General features: G+C 36.0%; 1 protein-coding gene across 2 annotated transcripts; it reads left to right on the top strand.

The window, feature by feature from the left end:
* Positions 1 to 1,994: 1,994 nt before the first annotated feature.
* Positions 1,995 to 20,378, top strand: Neurl4 (Neuralized E3 ubiquitin protein ligase 4). 2 transcript variants are annotated; one of them, XM_053768902.1, is made up of 31 exons: positions 1,995 to 2,543; positions 3,027 to 3,128; positions 3,327 to 3,440; positions 3,574 to 3,735; positions 4,135 to 4,279; positions 4,467 to 4,533; positions 4,733 to 4,865; positions 5,431 to 5,586; positions 6,083 to 6,223; positions 6,775 to 6,868; positions 7,259 to 7,361; positions 7,772 to 7,948; positions 8,256 to 8,346; positions 8,428 to 8,545; positions 8,832 to 8,940; positions 9,330 to 9,523; positions 9,711 to 9,896; positions 9,986 to 10,110; positions 10,250 to 10,362; positions 10,520 to 10,652; positions 10,840 to 10,987; positions 11,341 to 11,519; positions 11,670 to 11,763; positions 11,859 to 12,122; positions 12,410 to 12,492; positions 14,024 to 14,179; positions 14,525 to 14,710; positions 15,074 to 16,025; positions 16,871 to 17,033; positions 17,517 to 17,576; positions 17,758 to 20,378. In XM_053768902.1, the coding sequence occupies exons 1-31, from the start codon at positions 2,391 to 2,393 to the stop codon at positions 17,855 to 17,857; spliced, it is 5,001 nt and encodes a 1,666-aa protein (XP_053624877.1). In that variant the 5' UTR covers positions 1,995 to 2,390; the 3' UTR covers positions 17,858 to 20,378. The 2 variants fall into 2 exon arrangements, with proteins under 2 accessions (XP_053624877.1, XP_053624876.1); XM_053768901.2 differs by having other exon boundaries at positions 6,775 to 6,883.
* The last annotated feature ends 89 nt before the right edge of the window (positions 20,379 to 20,467 follow it).

The following is a 20,467-nucleotide window of genomic DNA, read 5'->3' as shown; positions in this document are numbered from 1 at the left end:
TAAAACTAATATTTGGATTATCGTAGTTTTAAAAAATTTTACATTAACTCGGAGAAGATTGTTTACATATCTTCCTATTAGAAAAATCGGTAAGTACTTGTAAGAAAAAACTTAAATGTAGGATATTTAACTTACAAGTGTTATTATATGTGTTATTCCAGGCAATATTCTACCCGTGTACCTACCAAATTTCATAACTATCGGTATAGAAGATTTTGCGTGAAAGAGTAATACACATACCTATAGCCTCAATAACTTTCGCATTTATAATGTTAACCTGATACCAGGATAAACAAAGTTCAAGTTTCTCCTGTCCCAAACATTAACAATAAACATATTTTGTTTTGCACAATTCGTACATTATGTTATTTAAACTTCTCAGCCGATTAGGATTCTGCTATATAATAGCAAATATATAATTTGCTATTTATGTGGTAGGTACTTAAGTATATATAACAGCGTATTATGAGTCATCATTGTAAAATAATAAAGTTGACGTCGTACAAAATCAGAATTTAGAAAAAATTAATACTACTTATATAGGTATATATATACATATTCGTAATTACCTACTGACTTTATCTAACAACTACCTCTATCTAACAGCTACCTACCTACCTACCATCTGGGCATTTAGAATTTGACGTTAAACTTAGACAAGTTTTTATTTTTGAAGGTTCGTTCTGAAATGCTGAACGCAGAACGAACCTTTTTAAATAGTTTTTAGGGTTTTGGAGTGAACGGCGCGACGACGTTCAAAAGCCATCTTTTAAATTGAGCAAAAGATTAATAGGTAGGCACCTATAAAAGTTAATAGGTATATTCTATTTTATTATTATTTAATAACTTTTTTATATAAAATTTTTAATTTAACAATAGCGAGTATTACTGCGCATTGAGAGCAGCTGTATGGTTGGTAAACACAAACATTGCCGCCTTTTGCTAAGTTGATGAAAACGTTTCTTTTAGTGTACTTTATTCATATTTTTCTTACGTAAGGATTCGTGTGTGAAAATATACGACAGTGTTGCATATTCAGGTGTCGAAATGTTAAGACACTTCGTCTTCCAAAAGATAAAAAATTTCGAAAACTATAGGCAACATCCACACGCTGCATAATTTTCGAGCCAGTAAATGGTCAAAAATATGCTCGGAACACTTCACCCCTGACGACTTATGAAAATATGGACTTCATACAGGTAAGGCTTTCAGTAAAAATTAAGTTTATAAGTTTGTTACCAAATAATGCAGAACATAACCTAAAGTGGTGTTATTATTTTCATGACCAGTTAACCGCCCTTCAGTTTTCTCATGGTAAAACTAAAGTCAATAAAGTGTACTCAAAGGCGACAAAGATCTAGCTAGCTAAAAATCAAATTTATGTATATGTTGACCCTATATGTTTTTTGTGTTGTTTATATTTTGGATTTGAATAGTTTTGGGATGGAAGTGGTTAATTTATAATGTTAAAGAAGTTGTGCTCGAAAATAATATACATATCCCAATCTCACAAATCGTCAATGTGATATCAATAGTGTTCAATAATTATAATTAAGGTAGGTTTTGTGTTTTACAATGAATTTGAATAATTTAGCAAATACTTCTTGTATTCTGAATACACTTTGTGTTCTGAAGCCTATACAAAAAAATTCTAAATCTTTCTTTTTTCTTTTAATATCGTACCACGATTGCGAAGAAGGTATTTTAGTCGTAATCTTCAATAATTTTGAAAATTGGCGCTTTTTGCCTCCAGTGATAATGTTTGATAACCCTAGTTACTGTTGTACCAGTAGCGCCATCTGCGCCGAGCTTTGCGTAATATTCCCTATTGTAAACCCATGGATTTAATAAGTACTTCGTGCAGTTGCTAATAGGGTACCTAAACAAAGATGTTGCTTGGGAGATAATGTTTCTACTGAAAAAAAAATCAATGTCAATGTCACAATGAGGTGTCAAAAAAATCAATCACGGCACCCAGGTTTAGTCAGGTTTTTTTTCTCACTCCCCTCTCCTAATCTCCACTACCACTAGAGGTATACCTACCTACCTATCGTTTCGTTTGGGTTTCGGCGGGGATAATATAGATTTTTATTTTCCTTCCAATCTAATCTGAATCCTTTGTCGTTTCATAATCTGTTGATTTTGAAACATGTTTATATTAACTTGAAGAGAATATTTGGTCCATTGTTGTTTATATTATTATTTCAAAGTGGTTATTTGTTTGTGCTCTTTAAAATGAATGTATTTGTATTCTTTCTTTCCTTATTGGAAATAAAATTGCCGTATTTTTCGTATAAATAGCAATGTCGGAGCGGTTAACTTTTATAACAATGTTGTGATTAATAGTTTAATATCGAATTATCTGTTTGTTTTATTAAAAGAGAAAAAATATGAGGTTCCACCGTAGATGTGGTGATAGAGTAACCCTCTTGAATGACAATTCCACTGCTATACGGAATTTTGTGGAGTTTAACCATGGTCTAATTTTGAGTGCAGAACCGCTTCAAGATGATATTATGTTTGAAGTTTGCATTGATAGAAAGGTGAGCTGATTATCCACTATTACTGTATTATCAAATTACAGTTTGTTCTTTATATAAATTCCAAATAGTGATTGATAAATGTCATACTTTTGGGTCCAATGCTCATAAAGTAAAGCAACACCTGACTTATTACTTCTCTTTCTCTCATAAGCATGCACCCTGGGAAGCTATAAGTAAAGAAACAATTGTGTTTTATGATTGGCAGCTTGCCTAATGTCAACTCTCTTGTAATGCTGAATTGCTTTTCAACTGTAATATCCCCTGGCCCTTAGGTCGCTTCATATTAATATTCATAGAAGGGTGTTGAGTGGTCTACTCTAATGTGCTTTACATATGATGCTAAAAAAATTTACTAAATCTATGACTCTGAACAAGTGTAATAAATATTCATAACCTGGAAAAATATTTTCACTTATATGGCATATATTAACTTTCTAACTCTATTTTGGATTAGATCAATAAAACATGGGTAACTTGTTTTAGGTAAATGTTTGGAATGGATCGCTAGAAATTGGTGTCACTACATTAGACCCAGAATTTATGGAATTACCAGCTACGGCTACAAAATTACGTAATACAGCATGGGTAAGTGAATTGAAAATATGATTGTGTTTGAAGTTCTTGTCATCTTTATGTTTCTCTTCACTTTACATTTACATCATTAAACCAGATGACAGATAATTAGACTAAGGTAATACAAAATAAAAACTTAATTATATCTTTCACCATAATTGTAGCAACATAATTATTTTGATATGTGAGTATATGTACATTATTTCACAGATAATGTCAGGCAATTCTATTGTAAAAGATGGTGTTACTTTGATCAACTCTTATGGCCCTGAATTGGATAGTCTTAGAGAAGGAGATTGTCTGGGGGTGATGCGAAACAATAAGGTAAGAAGTAAATAAACTTTAAGGGCCATATCACAGAGGTGCAGGAAGCTTATTATACTTTTTTAGATCATTATGTATATTTTTAGGAAATGATTTTCAACTCAAATATAGTAATACCAAATGTTTCTTATAGGCTGAGCTACTCTTCTATGTTAATGGGAGGTCACTTGGTATAGCGGCCAAAGATATGCCTCCGAGATTGTTCGCTGTGATAGACCTGTATGGGCAGTGTGTACAGGTGTCTATCACACACATCACAGGAATGAGGCCTATCATGGAAACCAGCTTAGATCAGGTATGGGCTAGGAATTAACTAACTACTCAAGAAAATATAGTAGCAGATAAAACAGATAAGTAGGTACTTATCTGTTTAATCTCTCAAAAGTTCCTTTAGCAACTCTTATTTTGTCAATTTTTTAAATAGAGATTTAGACCTAATGCCAGTTTGGTCAAAAAAAATTTATCATATTTAACTATGTTTTGCCTACAGTGACAGTTTAAAAAATTATCCCTTTTTTAAATGCCACTGCAGGCAAAGTAGATAGGATTTCCTGAGATAATCGAAATAAAATGTAAATGTTCTATGTATATGCCCAGTTGATATTTTAACAGTGCTTGTACCAATTGAGTGCATGTGAGTAAGAAATGTCCTCACGAATTTTCGTATTTATAAAATGTGTTTGATTATATATAGATTGAAGAAGATCCTAACAATGATGACACATTAACATCAAGCGAAATAGAAGTAGCTGGATTGCCGCCTGAAAGTTCCAACTATCCAAAACAAAGCAGAGGAGAATTGTTTATACCAATTACTACGGAAGGCGCTTGTGCACTCGGTAATTGTAAATCTAATGTCAATAAACGAAATTTTGTCAATTAGCGCTTTGATAGGAGACACAATGTCGAGAATTATTTAATAAAAATTTGTTAATTTTTTTTACAATTATTTGTTTAAATTATTGCATTGCAATATATTTTTACTCCTTAGCACCTCTGCTAGCCCAATTTCACATTATCTTACAGTTCCACAAGATCGCCTACGATTCCATCCAAGATGTGGCATTCTAGTCAAGTTGTCTAACAACAACAAGTGAGTGACAGTTCATGATAAACAATATTCTTTAAAAAATACTTAAAATTTTAGAACTCTTTTAAAATTCTATTTTACTGTCTTTTCAATCAAAAGCTAACAATATATTGCTGGCCATCTATGAAAGTTTTTTTACTATGTTTTCAATCAGAAACCTACAATATATTGCATCTATGAATTTTCAAGTTTGTCTGGATAGGTCAGCCGAAAGAGCTCGTCCTCTAGACGACTACAACAATGGTGTGGTGATGACGCATCGGCCGCTGTACGACTGTGAGCTTTTTGAGATTCGTATCGACACACTCGTCGACAAGTGGAGCGGCAGTATTGAGGTAAATTACACTATATTAGCCACCAGAAAATATGGATATCGAGCAAAATGGCCTTTGTTATGGATTTTGTTTTTATAATTGTAATGGTAAATGTAGTTATATGTTGTAAGGTTGTAATGGTAATTGACCGCGAAGCGAGCGAGGTCTAACATACTTGGGGCATAAATATTTTTTTTGTATATGTGTGTAATTATGTATATAGTAACACGATAACTTTCGAACCGTTGGTCCGATTTTGATGAAATTTCAAAGGTGTGTGGGCTCTGCCAATGGAATTTTTAGCATTATGTAGGATCTGTCAATATAATAAGTTCGTGGAGCATCGAAATTGGCTAAGTCGTTTTCGAAATATTTATACAATTTGTAAAATCTCATCAAAATTTATTGTGTTCGCTAGGTCTACGTTCGCGGCGAACAACTAGTGTAAGTATGTTTGTAGTGGTAATAATTTTAGATAGGAGGCCGAATCATAGTGATTTTGTTGGCAGACATACCTACCTAGATATTGTGGCCATGTGTCTTTAGTAAGTAAAAATTTCTTGTGTGAATAGTTTTGATATTTTAGGTTGGTGTAACAACTCACAACCCAGCCACGATTAGGTTTCCATCAACAATGACTAATATGGACTCTGGTACGATTATGATGTCTGGTTGCAAAGTCCTACTGAACGGGCACGGCACTTGCATGGAGTATGGGAACTTCAATCTTGATGAACTTAGAGTGAGTATTGTTGTTTAGACAAGGCTCCGAACACTTAACAGTTACGAACAAAAACAGTGAATCTTTTTGGGAGCTATGATGTCACAAATAGATATACAAATACGCAGAAACAACAAATTTACAACAATCCTGTTAGCGTCGAAAGTTATAAACTAGATTATCAGATACCGTAACATGCCAAATGTTTGAACTAAGTAATATGAATTGCACAAAAACATTCATAAATATATCTAATGTCACATTATTATTAGTTATAGTGACGACAAAAAGCTCCTTTCTGATGATTTTTAGATACTATTAAGTTGATTTAGAGTTTATAAAAACAATTTTTATAAGTCTCAAATATTTGAACTATACTGGACGTTTTTAAAAAGTGGATTCATTTAAAATGTACATAATGATACTGTGGACCTTTAAATACTGTGGTTTTTTTTACTGTGGACTTTATGTGATTAAATGTCGCTTTTGTACTTAAAATGGACTTCGAACCTTTCAGGAAGGAGATACGGTGGGCATGATGCGTATGGCTAACGGCAAATTGCATTATTTCATCAACGGCATCGACCAAGGTGTCGCCACCGATAAAGTGGACCAACAAGTTTGGGGCGTCGTGGACTTGTACGGAATGACTGTTAAGGTATTTATTTTCTCTCTCTCACGCTCTGTTTCTCTTAGTCGCAGGGTTCCAGGTGTCGCTCTTGGCTGTGACACCTCGAAATCGAATATAGATCCTTAATTTTTAAGATTTGGTTGTCATTGATGATGAAGAGATGACCCGGGCGTCAGGCTGACGTCTTGCATGCAAAAATCGCTGGACCGATTTTTGTGAAATTTGGAATATATTTTGTTAATGATCTTTATAAAACATAAGGGCGAAGCTGCGCGCATCAACTACTTAGTGGCCATGTATGATATCCACGTTAGAGTATTGAGTGGTACTGTTATAAAGTGCATCGGTAGATATTATTTTCTATTTTATAATATTGTAATATTTTCACAATATTAGAACTAACCATGCTATTAACCGGTATAAACAAACACAGCTGGAAATGTGCACGTTTGCATTGCCCTTAGTTACATTCATTCCGATCAGATTAGACAGAGATTAACCACGCTCAAAATGTAATAAATAATATAATTATTATTAAAAAATGCTATTTATATATTAACATATTTTTTGATTTACAGGTGTCCATAGTAGACCCAGGTGAGGATATGGACAGTAATATCCAATCAATGCATGCGCCCATTGAATCAAGTCCGCCTGAGGAACCGGCTCCAAGTGAGTATATAATATGTATGTATAGTTCAAATCCACACTAATATTGTAAGTATTGTCTGTTACGCTTTCATGGCCAAACCTGGCTGGGCAGATTAAATGTAACTTGGAATAGACATAGCCAATAATTCGGGGTGAAGTATATATACTACCGCGGCCGGAGCTGCTGGCAACGGCTAGTTTGCGATATTTTAGAAGGGCTTCACAATAATTTTAAACATCATTTATAGGCCTCATGACGTCTCATGTCTCATAACGTCTCATGTCTCATGACGAGTAAGTTTTTCTTGCGGGAGAACGGAATAATTATAAAAAGAAAATAATATTTTCTAAAGACATAATTACAAATTTTCATTTTTTTATTTACCTATTTTAAAACTATTTTAATTGCAGGTCGGTTTAGGCCCCAAATAGACGAAGAGAGCCTTTTATTTCATTCGCTGCGTGATTCGAATGTTATTATTATTAACGATGGTAAGACTGCTCATAGGCCTAAGTAAGTATTATCATTTTATTATTAAATGCCATATTGCTTGTATTGGACTTGCTAAGTTGATTAAGTAAAGCTTTCTTATTTGATCAACTAATATATATATATATATTAGATCTAGTTTCAACTACGTGTCTTTCAAATAATTCTTCAAAATGTTATTGTCTCCGTTTAATTAAATTCGTAGTATAATGAAAACCTCCTTTTTTATTAGGCGTTAATTTAACGCTTGTCATGATTTAATGATGACGAGTGAGAAAGGGATAAAACTTACAAGTTGTGCGCATCTTGGAGTTAAATAGGTTAACCAACGAAATCAAACCAAAGCTTTTGATTTGCTCTAAGAAAACAATTATGAATAAATTAAGTTTGTAACATCAGGTTATCAAAATACCAGATTCTGATTTTGGTTACAGTGCTTTCGAATTCTTCAACAACGGCATCGTAATGACCAACCGTACTTTGCGGACGGGCGAGTTGTTCCAAGTACGACTCGACCTCGTCATCCCCAAGTGGGCCGGAAGCATAGAAATCGGGGTCACGCAGAACTCTTCGAATGACATACAATTACCATACAAAATGAGCAACGCTAAGTGAGTACGCTGTTCATAGACTGTGGCTATCCCGTGCATATTTGGGATATGAATAGAAATGTTACTTCTACTTCGTTTTATTTAAATATCATGAAATAACTCTTTTTAAATTAGTTTGATTGTTTATAGTTTGTAATATATACGACTTGACTTCAGATACATAGACAATTCAAACGATATTCGCAATCAAAATCGCAATTGAATACGGGTCGCTCACGTGTACAATAGGTCTTCCATAGGAGTCAAACGTTCTCATCGATAAACCACACGTGGGTGACCCGTATTTTCATTAACGTATTGTGTTTAGATCCGGCACTTGGGCCATGACCGGAGAAGACATCATTAGGGATGGGACCATCATCATCCCGCAATACGTGAGAAATTTGAACAGACTTGTGGTAACTTTTTCATTTGCTAAATATATTGATGTGTACTGATACATAGCCATGTTGACGATAGCGAGAGTACTGTTTCTGCAGGAAGGAGACACAGTGGGAGTGATGCGTAAAGATATGGGAATATTACACTTCTTTGTGAATGGGATCGACCAAGGGCCTGCTGCTTTTAACATTCCAGAGCATGTGTTTGGTATCATAGGTGAGAATGCTTTCAATTTACTATTTCGCTATCCATGAACATAATTATATTTGCATGGATAGCGAAACACAAACAGAAACATAATGAACTTCATTGGAAGTCAGTTTCGATATCATTTTCAATTTTTTAAAAGGATTTTTCGCCTACTTGGTGACCAAACTTACCTAACTAGTTACGAGACGATGTCGAATTTATATTTTCGTGTTATATTTTCATAATCATGTTTTTTATTTGTATTTTTATATCGAAACAATATTACGAGGGACTGTTTGGATATTATTGTCAGACCTGTACGGGCGCGTGGCGCAGGCGACCATAGTGGACTGCTATATGCCGCCTCCCGTATACTCCCCGGAGTCACCATTGTCTACCGAGTCAAATGCGACCATTTATCCGTAAGTTCAATCATCATCACTTGATATACTTTCGGTTCATTTGTATATTGTCTTAAATCGTATTTATCAAAGAAATAGAAATAATTTTACATATTTAAAGAAATTTCCAAAAATGCTGTTTACACCTCTGGTAAACAGCATTTTTTCGTAAACAATAACATTGCTGTAATATTCCCATATTTCCCAATTGAGTTCCCAAAATATAAGGAAACTGTATTGTAGATCACGGGGTCTACTTATATATTTTCTTATAACTAAACGTTGTTGAAGCCGTGTTGATTGCTTCATTTTATTCTTATTTAATGTCACCCTATTTTTATATTCTACCATTTGTTATCCAACCAAGAGTTTAGTCGATTCATCCTCCTTATAGTATTAATGTTTTTCAGAGAAATGTGTTTCCATCGTGTTCACGGGCGTAACGCGCGTTTGAGCCGCAACCGTCTGACGGCGTCACGCGCCACCGTGTACTCTGAGTTCAACGACGCGGTGCTGTTCAGCTCGCGGCCTCTGCGCGAGTGTGACATGTTCGAACTGCGCATAGACAAGATGGTGGACTGCTGGATCGGGAGCCTCGAAATTGGTACGAAATACGCACTTATTTTTAATGACGATGTGACGGTATGACGTTAAAAAGTCCCTGTGATGGTTTATTTTTCCGAACGAGACAAACTCGAGGATTGTAATATACGAGTATTTGTGTATTGATATTCCACCACGCTATTCCACCACGCAATTTCTACGCTTTTAATACTAACGTATTTTTGAAGGGGTCACAGCCATTCGCCCCGAAGATTTGGAAGCGAACGGTGGCGTAGGCGCAGTTGCTGGCACCGCCACGGATCTGAACTGGGACACGTACATCCTCAGCGGGGCGGCCATGATGAAAGATGGCGAATGCGTGCGCAGCGGGTATCCGCTCGACCTCGATACTCTCACTGTGGGTAGCCGTGTAGGTAAGTCGCTTTCTCTCTAATATATATTTGTGGCTATATAATACTTGTGTATTTTGATAAAGATATCAAAATCATTAATGGCATTATAGGAATGATGTGGCATGCTGACCGCAGCCTTCACTACTATTTGGATGGCATGGACATGGGGAAGGCTTGGTACGTCCCGCATCTAAACATATACGCTGTGGTGGATCTTTATGGACAGTGTACTCAGGTAACAATATATATTCAATGTGGCCGGCTTCGTCCAGTACTCATGTCATGTGGGATACAAAAGGCTGTAATTTATATGTACTCTACTTATTAAAATGTAATTATTTCAATATAATTTTAATATTTTTAATTTTTTCAAGGTGACCATACTACAGAATGAGGAGAGGAATTTTAATTACAACGGCTGCACCAATTCTGATAACTCGTTGTTGCCTAACCCAAGACCTATAAATTCGCCACCACCTCCCTATTGGTAAGAGAAATCTTTTATATGATACTAGCGGGCCGTCTCGGTTCGAGCTAAAACAATACTTAATGAAAACCCCCGTCCGGTAATTTTGTGTTTATCGCGTACAGACAAACAGACGTAATACTTTTACCTTATTTAATCATGTTGGTGCGTTTGACAGGAGTTTCTCGGAATATGTGGGAGACAACGTGATCCTGTTGCACGACTACACGGTGGCCAGGAGGCCGCTGCGCGACCCCGCCGGCGGTCTGGTTTTCAGCTCCACACACCTCGCCGTTGGGGAAATCTTCGAGGTCGGTCTTAATATTAACTGATTTTATTTTCCCAGGGAAAAATATAACAAGAAAAAACCTGTAAAGACAGCTGCAGCTATCTTTTCAGGCTTTTGATGATTGAAAATGATTGAAAAAAGATGCAATATTAATATTATTAGGATGGTTAAGATTGTTTTCACTGACAAAAAATTGCAATTGTGTACAGATAAAGATACTGGATAGCAAGGACGGATACGGATACTCGGGGAGTTTCAAAATGGGAGTGACAGACGTGAACATTTTAAACGCGCACGTCAACCGCTGCCTTCCCCCGTCCCTGAAGTATCTTCCACACTTCACTACCTACGTTGAAGGTACTTCTTGTTAACCGTTTTCCATACAGCTAATTGACCGAATGAGTGACTCTGTGGGAGCTCTGGGGAGAACTAGTTTGTACCAAATTCAAGTATTAAAAAAATTTTTGTTCTCACTGTTATTTATTACATCAGTTTTAAACTATAATTTGATTATAGATTATCAGTAAAAAATTACTAACTTAAGCTTAATTTTGAGCTATATAATATAAATTAAAACATGAAATATATGTATAACATTAATATATGTATAACAGTACTACTTTTTGGCCATGCCATTGTTCTCAAATAGCCTGTAAATAATTTTTTAATATTTTCCTGATAATATGATTAAATATCACATTTTCCTCAAGGCAAATATATTAAGTCATCTCGTCCCGGTACCCGGCAAAAATTTATCCAATCGTTTGCGCCTACCTTCGAGTTTCTACGTCCTGGAGACCGCGTCGGCCTGAAGAAGACCCACGATGGCAGAGTACTCATTTACTACAACTCTGAAGTACTCGACATTTGCTTCAAAAAAGTACCAGATGTATGTATAAAATATTTTTTGTCTTGGAACTTTTTTTGCCTTGAGTAAAAGCTTTTGGAATAATTACTATTTTGTAGTAAATAACGTACTTAATATAATAACAGAGAAAATTGTTCATCAGTATAAAATATGCTAATTTTTGTTTTGAAGAAAGTTTACGTCATAATGGAGATGTTCGGGCCGGTGGCTAAAATACAAACAGTTTCCAGAGGACCTAACATTGCCGCCGCCCTTGCCACTACTAGTAAGTTTTATTACAATGTTGCTTTCAGTTGAGACTTACAATAGTGTCATTTTTGATCTGATATTGTGACTAACAATTGAAAAATATATTTACAGTTCCCAACGACGACTGTACCAAACAGCTGAATACGGAAAACAACAAAAATTGTGACGAAAACGGGGGTGGTAGTAATGAAGACGTCTTTCCCAACCTTGACGACGACATCCCCCAAGCTGTGGTCACCACAGAAACTGTCAGCGTGCCGATAGAAAGTACTTCAACTGTATCTCTAGTCACGACAGAGTCCCGCCGCCGCCGTCATCCGTTGCCGTACACTTTTCATTATTTGCATGGGAAGAACATCAAGCTTTGTAGTTCAGGTGAGACCTTCAATATTTATAAACAAAGTACATATAAATGTACCTTTTCTCGAGAAAATTCCAAGCCTACTGTAAAAAATATAACGTTAAAATGAGATAGCAAAAACTTTTTTTATTGGTCCTATTATCGACCATTTGCTTGGCGAAATTCTTGTATTCCTGAAACGTGTGTTTCTGTAGAAAACGTCTTTCTAAATAAGTTGCTTATCAAAAACATGAATGAACCGGCCTTTTATATTTATTTATGCAGTTTTGTGTTAATCGATGAACATTACGTTTATTTTCAGATACCGTAGCAGTGCGGACTTCCGGATACAACGACGCCATTGCAATAGTCAGCCAGCCGCTGAGGAAGGGACATAATTTCAGGGTAGGTAACGTTTCCACACTTTGCTCAACAGCAGCGCTGCCCTTTTGTTGTACTTTCACTCGAGATGCTTGCTGGGGCCATTTTTTATTTATTTATTTGATACCTTCAGCGTTCTGTTTAGTTCTCCATTGTATGCTGCGGACTGTGCAAATTTTTTTTTACAAGTTGTGTCTTTTTTTAATATACATTTTTGTTTATTTAGTTTAAGTTCGTTTTTTTTTCTACGTCAACAAAACTGCTCTGCGAAGTTTATTATTTTGCGAAGTTCCTTATTAAAAGTAACAGCAGATCTTCGAATGTTATTTTGTGAACAGAACAAGGCGCCACTTTTATTTTTAGTTTAGTGCCTGATCCCTGATCTATCATGGTTTTGTACCTAATGTTCCAATGTCAAAAATATATGACAGCATATTGTTCAGGTTCGATAGCAATTCCTGCAATACTTATAGGTATATATTTTGTCGCGGACTTCGAGTCGTGTCAGAGAATGCAACCGGGAACACGCTAAATGAGATGAGAGATGGATATCGGCAAGTTAATTGCAGGGCGAAAATTATTTTAGATGTTTGTTGTCTTTGCGAATGTAAGGTTTTCCTTATTATATACAAATGAATTTAAAATAATGATTTGTTTATAGATAAGAAATGAAAAAGAATTTTTTATTTTTTTTTATTGCAAATAAAGACGTGATTATGGCTTTATTTACAATTCTGGATTTCAACAAACTGTTGGATATTATTGGCATGCGAATATGCAGTATGAAACAGAAAGTAATAAATAAATAGAAAAGGTAAAGGAGGCTCTATCTGTATTACTCGACAAAAGTTGGTCGTGTAGGTAGATATGTGAATCATGAGAAATAAATTTACTCTTATTACAGAAATGTTACTGCAACACAATGTTCACGACATTTTTTGATAGTTACACAAAAAAATCTCTTTATTCGCGTCTATTTAAAATCAGTATTTCCGAATTGTTATATGTACCCAATGTGTCAGTGATTCTTATCGCGTTGCTGGTGTTTGCCTACTTGTTATAAATATATAGACTTAACATAATTATTACCATGTTTAAGGTCATTTTGCTGTGGAGTAAATAAACGTATTATTACTGCGAATGATTTGTGCGAGACACGTCCTATGTTCTTGTTGTCCTGTGTGGACTGTTGTATCGGCTAAGAGACTGCGAAAGTTAGTTATGGTTAGGACAACATGAATGAATAATAAAGTGAGTGACGCTAATTTAGTGTATACGTCTCAGTTCAAAGTGGCACACGACGAAGGTCGGCAAACGAGAGTGGTCCAGGCAATTAGGCCAAAGACAACAATTTTTAACTTTGAAATTTAAAGTACTTCTTGGTACGCATTCCTTTTGTTGTAAATGGTCTGACAACTAGGCCTGCCGAAGACCTCGAGAAGTGGTGAAGAAAAAGTAAGCAGATCTTGTGCTCCGCCGCTAACAGCTGAGGAAACCACAGGGAAACTGCTTCGACTAGAGAGATGATTTATTAAGTGTGATATTTATATTTTAGTTCCGCGTGGACAAAGTGACGGAGGAGTGGAGCGGCAGCGTGACGTTGGGCGCAGTGGGCTCCCTTCCTAATGAAGCGCTGCCGTCCACCGCTATCAACATTGAGGGCCCCGCTTGGCTCATCTCCATGGACATGGCCTACGACAGCGGGGTTCTCGTATGTATTTTTTTATTTATTCCCTATAGAATAGTGGTTTGAAAGTTTGCTTCGCGGATACTTAAGGCTCCGCACAGCTTCTGTTATGGCTTCAGAGTTTTAAATATATTTCATAAAATTGGCTAATTGGAGGAGTGATATGTAAGTTCGTCTTAGCAAGCATTATGTTATAGAAATACATACAAAACTATACTAATATTGTGTATCCAGCCGGCTTTAGGGGACCCCAAGCAGGCTGCATAATATATCTTTATAAATGTAAGTTATCCTTTGAGTCTCGTAACTGCTAGCTCTGTCCACTCCTGTCCACTCATGAGGTTGAAAGACGTGATATATAAATTCCAGTACGTAAGCTCGCTGGGTGCAGTGTTTGAGACGCTGTCGGAGCAGCAAGTCCTGTCCCTGCATTACCGCTTCAACGGCGACCTGCTGCTAGACATCGACGGCACCGTGCACGGCGTCATCGCCAACATCCCCCGCACCTACAGCCATGTCTACCCACTCATCGACCTCTATGGACGAGTGCAGCAGGTACATACTTCACTGTCCCTTCATCCGCCTTCGAAGCTATCTTTTGTAACCAGACGCGAAGATATCATCCATGTTCGTTTCGATTGAGAACTAATTCGAAACCGGGTAATTTTTGAATTTATGGTGATAGAAGTTGAAATATTCGATAAGAGTTTCCCAATTTTTTATTTTAACAATAATACCGTTTTGTGACTCATTTAAGCTTGTAGGGAGATATGCCTCCAAAATATGATCTATATATTCATTTCATTAATACTCGTTTTATATTTTATTACGAATACGTATAAGGATGGAAGAGGACGAGGAAGGAAAAAAAATTTTGAAGAAAAGCTTTTCGATCGAGAAATTATGTTTTTGTTATAGGTATCGGTCTTACTTCACCCGTACATCGTGGTCAGCGGCGCTTCTCTCGACCTTCCAATCATCGCGGAGAATCTGGGCGAGGAGTCCCTCGCCGAGCTCGACGACGATGAGCCCCCCACGTCTTCCCCAGAACAACCACATGACTTCCGTGTCAGACGCAAAACCAAAGCCCACAGCCAAGAAAATCTTTTCGAAGAAGTTTTAGAACCGATTTTATTTGAACCGGGCCCCAGCGCTAATCCAGATCCACCACCACAATTTACTGAAACACCTGAATCCATATGCCGAAAAGTCGTCCCACACCATTTAGCACTTCATCACAGTTTAATCCTAACTGATAAGCGAGACAAGCCGATAGACAACAACGATATGGTTAATCGATGCATACAAAAAAGTCACTCTACGCATAACTTCACAATTGTAGGGGACAACCTTCTAGACACCGAGATAAGAGAGGCCCTGCAACATACCTTGAGTCTGGGGTCGCAGTTGGCTGAAGATGAAGACGACGAAATCGTCCAAGAGCAATTCTGTGATACAAATATTCGTCACAACGATCGGTACCCTGAGGCTAACGACGTGGATAACTTGGACAATGAAATCATGGATGCATTGACTTTGGAGACAGGAAACCTGCCAGATTTGACCGAGGAACAGTCGTCGTCTATCGACGAATCGACACGTCGGGATGATTATTGGTCGGAATCTTTATCAGTGGAGAATTTGAATTACTTGAATCGCATTTTGTGTTTGGATCAGGAGGGTGTGGAAGGGCAGAGCTTGGAGTCGGAGTGGGAGGCTTCGGGGGAGGGTTGCGAGCACTTGCACCTAGTGCTGAAGTATTGGAACTTCCTTGTGTTGCCGTATCCGGAACTAAGACAGGCTGTATCGTGGGGACAAGTCCGCTGTTATTGTTTTAACTGTCAACCTGATGCGCAACCGCCTCTTGCTGGTAATTTTTATATTTACTTTATAATGTAATTGATAGTTTTATAATAGAATTTTCATTTTTTATTTAATTTGCGATATATTTTCGGTTCTAATCTTACAAGTTAAATTATATATATTTTGACGAGCTCGGTGGCGCAGTGGTAAAGTTCTTGCTACTGAACCGAGAGGTCCCGGTTTCGAACCCTGGTCGGGTCATGATGGAAAATGATCTTTTTCTGATAGGCCCAAATCTTGGATGTTTATCTATATATGTATTTGTTATAAAATATAGTATCGTTGAGTTAGTATGTTAGTATGATGAATAATGTTACTGATATTTATGGCATAATTAAATATTTATGGTGTATATGACTTGAATAATATATAATACTTAGTTATAATACTTAGAGTGTGCCTGACTACAACGCTTCATAGTAAAGATAGGTTCAGTGCATCAGTTCACACAATTCGAGCGGACGATTTTCATTGATAAATTCTTTTTTATTTATTTATTTTTTGCCTATGCCAGGATCGTGGCGAGAGCGCGAGAACATGATACACTATTAATTAGTTTAATTGGAGTTACAAACTGATATTTAGGGATAATAAGGGACATTGATATTTAGGGATAAACGCAAACCTCAATAACTTTGGTGATAAACAATAATATTAAATTTTGATTACTCATATATATGTGATTATTACTAATAGGGGGCCTTAATATTAGGCCTTTAGTTTTTTTGGCATAATTAAAAATTTTTGGTGTATATATTATTATTGTGCTTAGATTTCATGTATTTTAAAAATCCTTAGTTTTAATTAAAGTCAGTTTAAGTATTTTTGGTAAAATTTGAGTCGATGTTAAAGGCTGGGTGCGCATCGAGCGCATAGACGGCGTGGGCGCAGCTCAGCGCGCGTTCTGGCATGTGGTGCGCTCGACGCTGGGCTCGCGGCAGGCCGCCGACGGCACCGCGGTGCGACGCCCAAGGTCCCTCGCGCCCGCGCCCAGCACAGAGCCCGTCTTCGATATGTGAGTACTCGTCAAGTTTCAATCAGAATCAAGATTTCTATTATTTACATAAAAATTTAAATGATCTTGTCTTTTATTGAGACATATAACCTTGTCAGATGTCAGACAACAAAAGCAGTCATAAGGAGGGACGTCAGGCAGTTGTAAAATCAAGAATCTCCAAAATTGTAGGTTTGGCTTTACACTGATCCCGAACTTCGTAGCATCTCAAGTCTCGTTGCAACCGGGAACACGCAACATCATCTCCATTTATAACAGAAATTGCAAACATCGAACAAAAAAGTTAAGCCGCGTCCTTATATAAGATTGGACTCACTATTAAATAAAAAAAAATAATAACCTAAAATGTTCAATAATGAGGTGTGTGGTGTTAAGATTCTTAAATGATCTTGTCTTTTATTGAAATATGCCTTCGGCATTTATGCACTTCTAGCTGTTAGCTAGCTTATGACAACATTTTTGAAGTATTTTTCTTTGTTACAGTTGGTTCGATGAGGAAGGCAAACCTCATCACACCGTGTTAGCCATAGAGATTGATGTCGAGTAAGTACAATGTTTAGATTAATTTAGAAGAAATATTAAGAAATTTGCCTTTGAAGTGAATGCCTATAGTGAATACTTATTAAAAATATATCAAACATCTCAAAATCTACAATATCTCAATTGTTAAAATAACATTGCTAAATATCTCTATATCATAAATAATAATGTATATATTTTTCAGAGGGTCCGACGCTGAGAATGACCGCTTGTTGGCTTTTCTGATATATTTGAAGTCGCACGTGGTCTTCGCGGAAGACAGCCCACCGAGCTTGGAGGAATAAGTATCCTGAACAATTATTATATAATTTATCTACCTGACCAGATGGCAAGCAAGACTGCTAATCCGAATATATTGTAGAGTTATTAGGGAATGAGCTACGCGTGTTTTTGGTGCTGCTATGGAGCTGTTTTCGTAGTAAATTGGGGACGTTTTATAACAGTTTTACCAATGAATAGGTCAGTTGACCGTTCAAGTAAATGTTATTGTAAATAATATTAAAAACTAACCTGACAAATTTGACATTGTTTTGAATGAAAATGTATGGATGGCTATTTACCAATAAATAAATCCATATCAGATTTTCTTAAGAAATCGGTTTCCTATTCTATTGCTGTGAGGTCTGGTCAGGCTGCACGTCGTTATTATATATATGCTAAAAGGCACAAAATGGTTGTCATAATATCCTCTTATAGTATTTTTTATTTAATATAACAAATATCACTACAGTGGATATTCTGATACTGGTTATGTGATGCTCTGTTAGAGTTTTAGCACTTATTTTGTGATCTCAAATATTTTACTGGTGTATTGGTTGAGGTTTTTTTACATTGTATTTTAGAGTGAGTTCCATTGTATATATATTATTTTCGTGAACTAGGTATAAAACGAAAAAGGAAACTATTACTGATGTCGTATTTATTGTAGAAAAATAATATTGAAAAAACATATTTAAAAATTACGATGTTTACGCTGCAAGCGATTAGTTGTGGACTTGTGTTATGGCACTTGTTCACATAGATGTAATATTTATGGAAACGTCATTTTGACATTAACTCTCTTGAGTGTCAATAAAATGAACAATAAGTGAGGGCGATTGTTCACACTTGTTTCCCATATTATGTTACAAAAATTCATATTAAATGTTTTTTTTTGTTAGACTGATCATCCGTAAGCCTGTCGTTGATTGATTGAACATCAAATTTAAATATCAGATTGATAAGCCGTAAATATATCTCTGCAATCACACACGTAGCGGATCACTTACGATTATATTAGTCGATTCTAGTCAGGGCTGAACACAATTTGGTTCAAGAGCACTCGTAAATCTTGAAAATAAAACGTACATTCAATTATGCAGCTGTGTTTGTAGTTATCGTGCGTACGAGTGCGAGATTCAGTTCTCTTGATTGTCTGTGAGAGAAGGATTCATTTAGGCCCACTTTCATGTCTTACCGGGGTTCATAATATATGATGAACATAAGACGATGTTGCATCTGTTTGTCTGTATGAACGCGATAAACTCAAAAACTTGATTGACAGATTTTTATGCGGTTTTCACCTATAGATAGTGTGTTTTCTGAGGAAAGTTTAAATATATATTTTATTTTACCCGAGTGAAGCTAATGGGCGGCTAGTACGGTATTTCATTTATATATAGTACATCTAGCTCTACGAGGGCGTCGCTACTGTTGAATAAATCTGAGAATACATTAATGTCTAAAATATGTCAAATTTTGATCACTGGGTAAATTTTTTGTGCCCCAGAGATATTAATTCTCATCCAATCGTACTTGCCTTTGCTTTTGACAATCCTAATGATAAATTTATTCAATCTATGGAAAATCTGGAGAATATCAAATTTAAAATTATAGGATCGTCAGAGAACATATATACGCAAAGAAGAAATTTGAAGTATTTGTTATTATTAGTATTCAAATATAATATATTGTACGTCTTGGTATTAGTAACTATAAATTAATAATGTGTGGGATAAATGCGTTTTCATTTAGGCTGAGGTCTCTCTGGGTGCATATCCGGGGTGTAGATTAAAACCTTAGAAAATGAGACCGCCAAAGTTTTACTGTATAAAATCAACCCGCGCGATCACGGCCCGAGTGGCTGTGGCGCCTCTAAGTAACCTTCACATCAATATTAATAAGGTTCAGCTCTGATTGTAAAACTGGCCGCCACCTGACGTCGACACTCCTTGGGCTTCTGTTGTTGTCTATAATTCGCCAAAGACTTTTATCCCCTAGTCACCTCCCACATCATCCACGGAAGCATCCGCCATAGAATAAAACTATTAAGTTTTATTCTATGGAGGAAAGAAATTACACACCTCACAATGTGTAATTTCTTTCCTTCTTCTGTTCCTTAACATAAAAGTCCAATGTGAACCGGGTTCTATACAGCACCAAATCCGAATTTATTTCTATTACATCTTTCGCTTAGAACACTTGTGATCAGCTCTGCCCAATACACTTATCTTAGAAAATAGATTTATGAATCAATACTCGTTGATATCATACATATGGAATATACGTAGTAACTCTGATATTCTCTATAATAATCATTTCTGAATGTATACATTTATAGTGAATCAGTGTTGTTTATATCGAATGTAAAGGTTGTACTACACCAGATGTTAATCAATTGTAACCTATTGCCTGTTTTGATTTTCTCGACTGATTTATTACCTCGAATAAGTTGATATTATTTTATAGGAGCAATGTTCCATGATGTGGTAATTTACTCATTGTGTATTATTTTGAAGAGAAATAAACAATTAAATTCGATGTCTATTTGTTTGTTTATATTAATTCCTTAATTTAGGCCTGTATTCATAAACTTTCGAAAAGCGATAAAAATATAAAAATAACGTTTAATGTTC

Source organism: Plodia interpunctella, chromosome Z, assembly GCF_027563975.2.
Source record: "Plodia interpunctella isolate USDA-ARS_2022_Savannah chromosome Z, ilPloInte3.2, whole genome shotgun sequence".
NCBI lineage: Eukaryota > Metazoa > Arthropoda > Insecta > Lepidoptera > Pyralidae > Plodia > Plodia interpunctella.
This window is presented reverse-complemented; position numbering and strand designations above follow the sequence as displayed.

Bases quoted from the DNA above. Each gene is read 5' to 3' on its own strand.
- Neurl4 (XM_053768901.2), top strand. From the start codon at position 2,391: ATGAGGTTCCACCGTAGATGTGGTGATAGAGTAACCCTCTTGAATGAC. The intron at 4,866-5,430 runs GTAAATTACACT...TTGATATTTTAG, and splicing joins AGTGGAGCGGCAGTATTGAG to GTTGGTGTAACAACTCACAA. The intron at 10,653-10,839 runs GTCGGTCTTAAT...AATTGTGTACAG, and splicing joins CCGTTGGGGAAATCTTCGAG to ATAAAGATACTGGATAGCAA.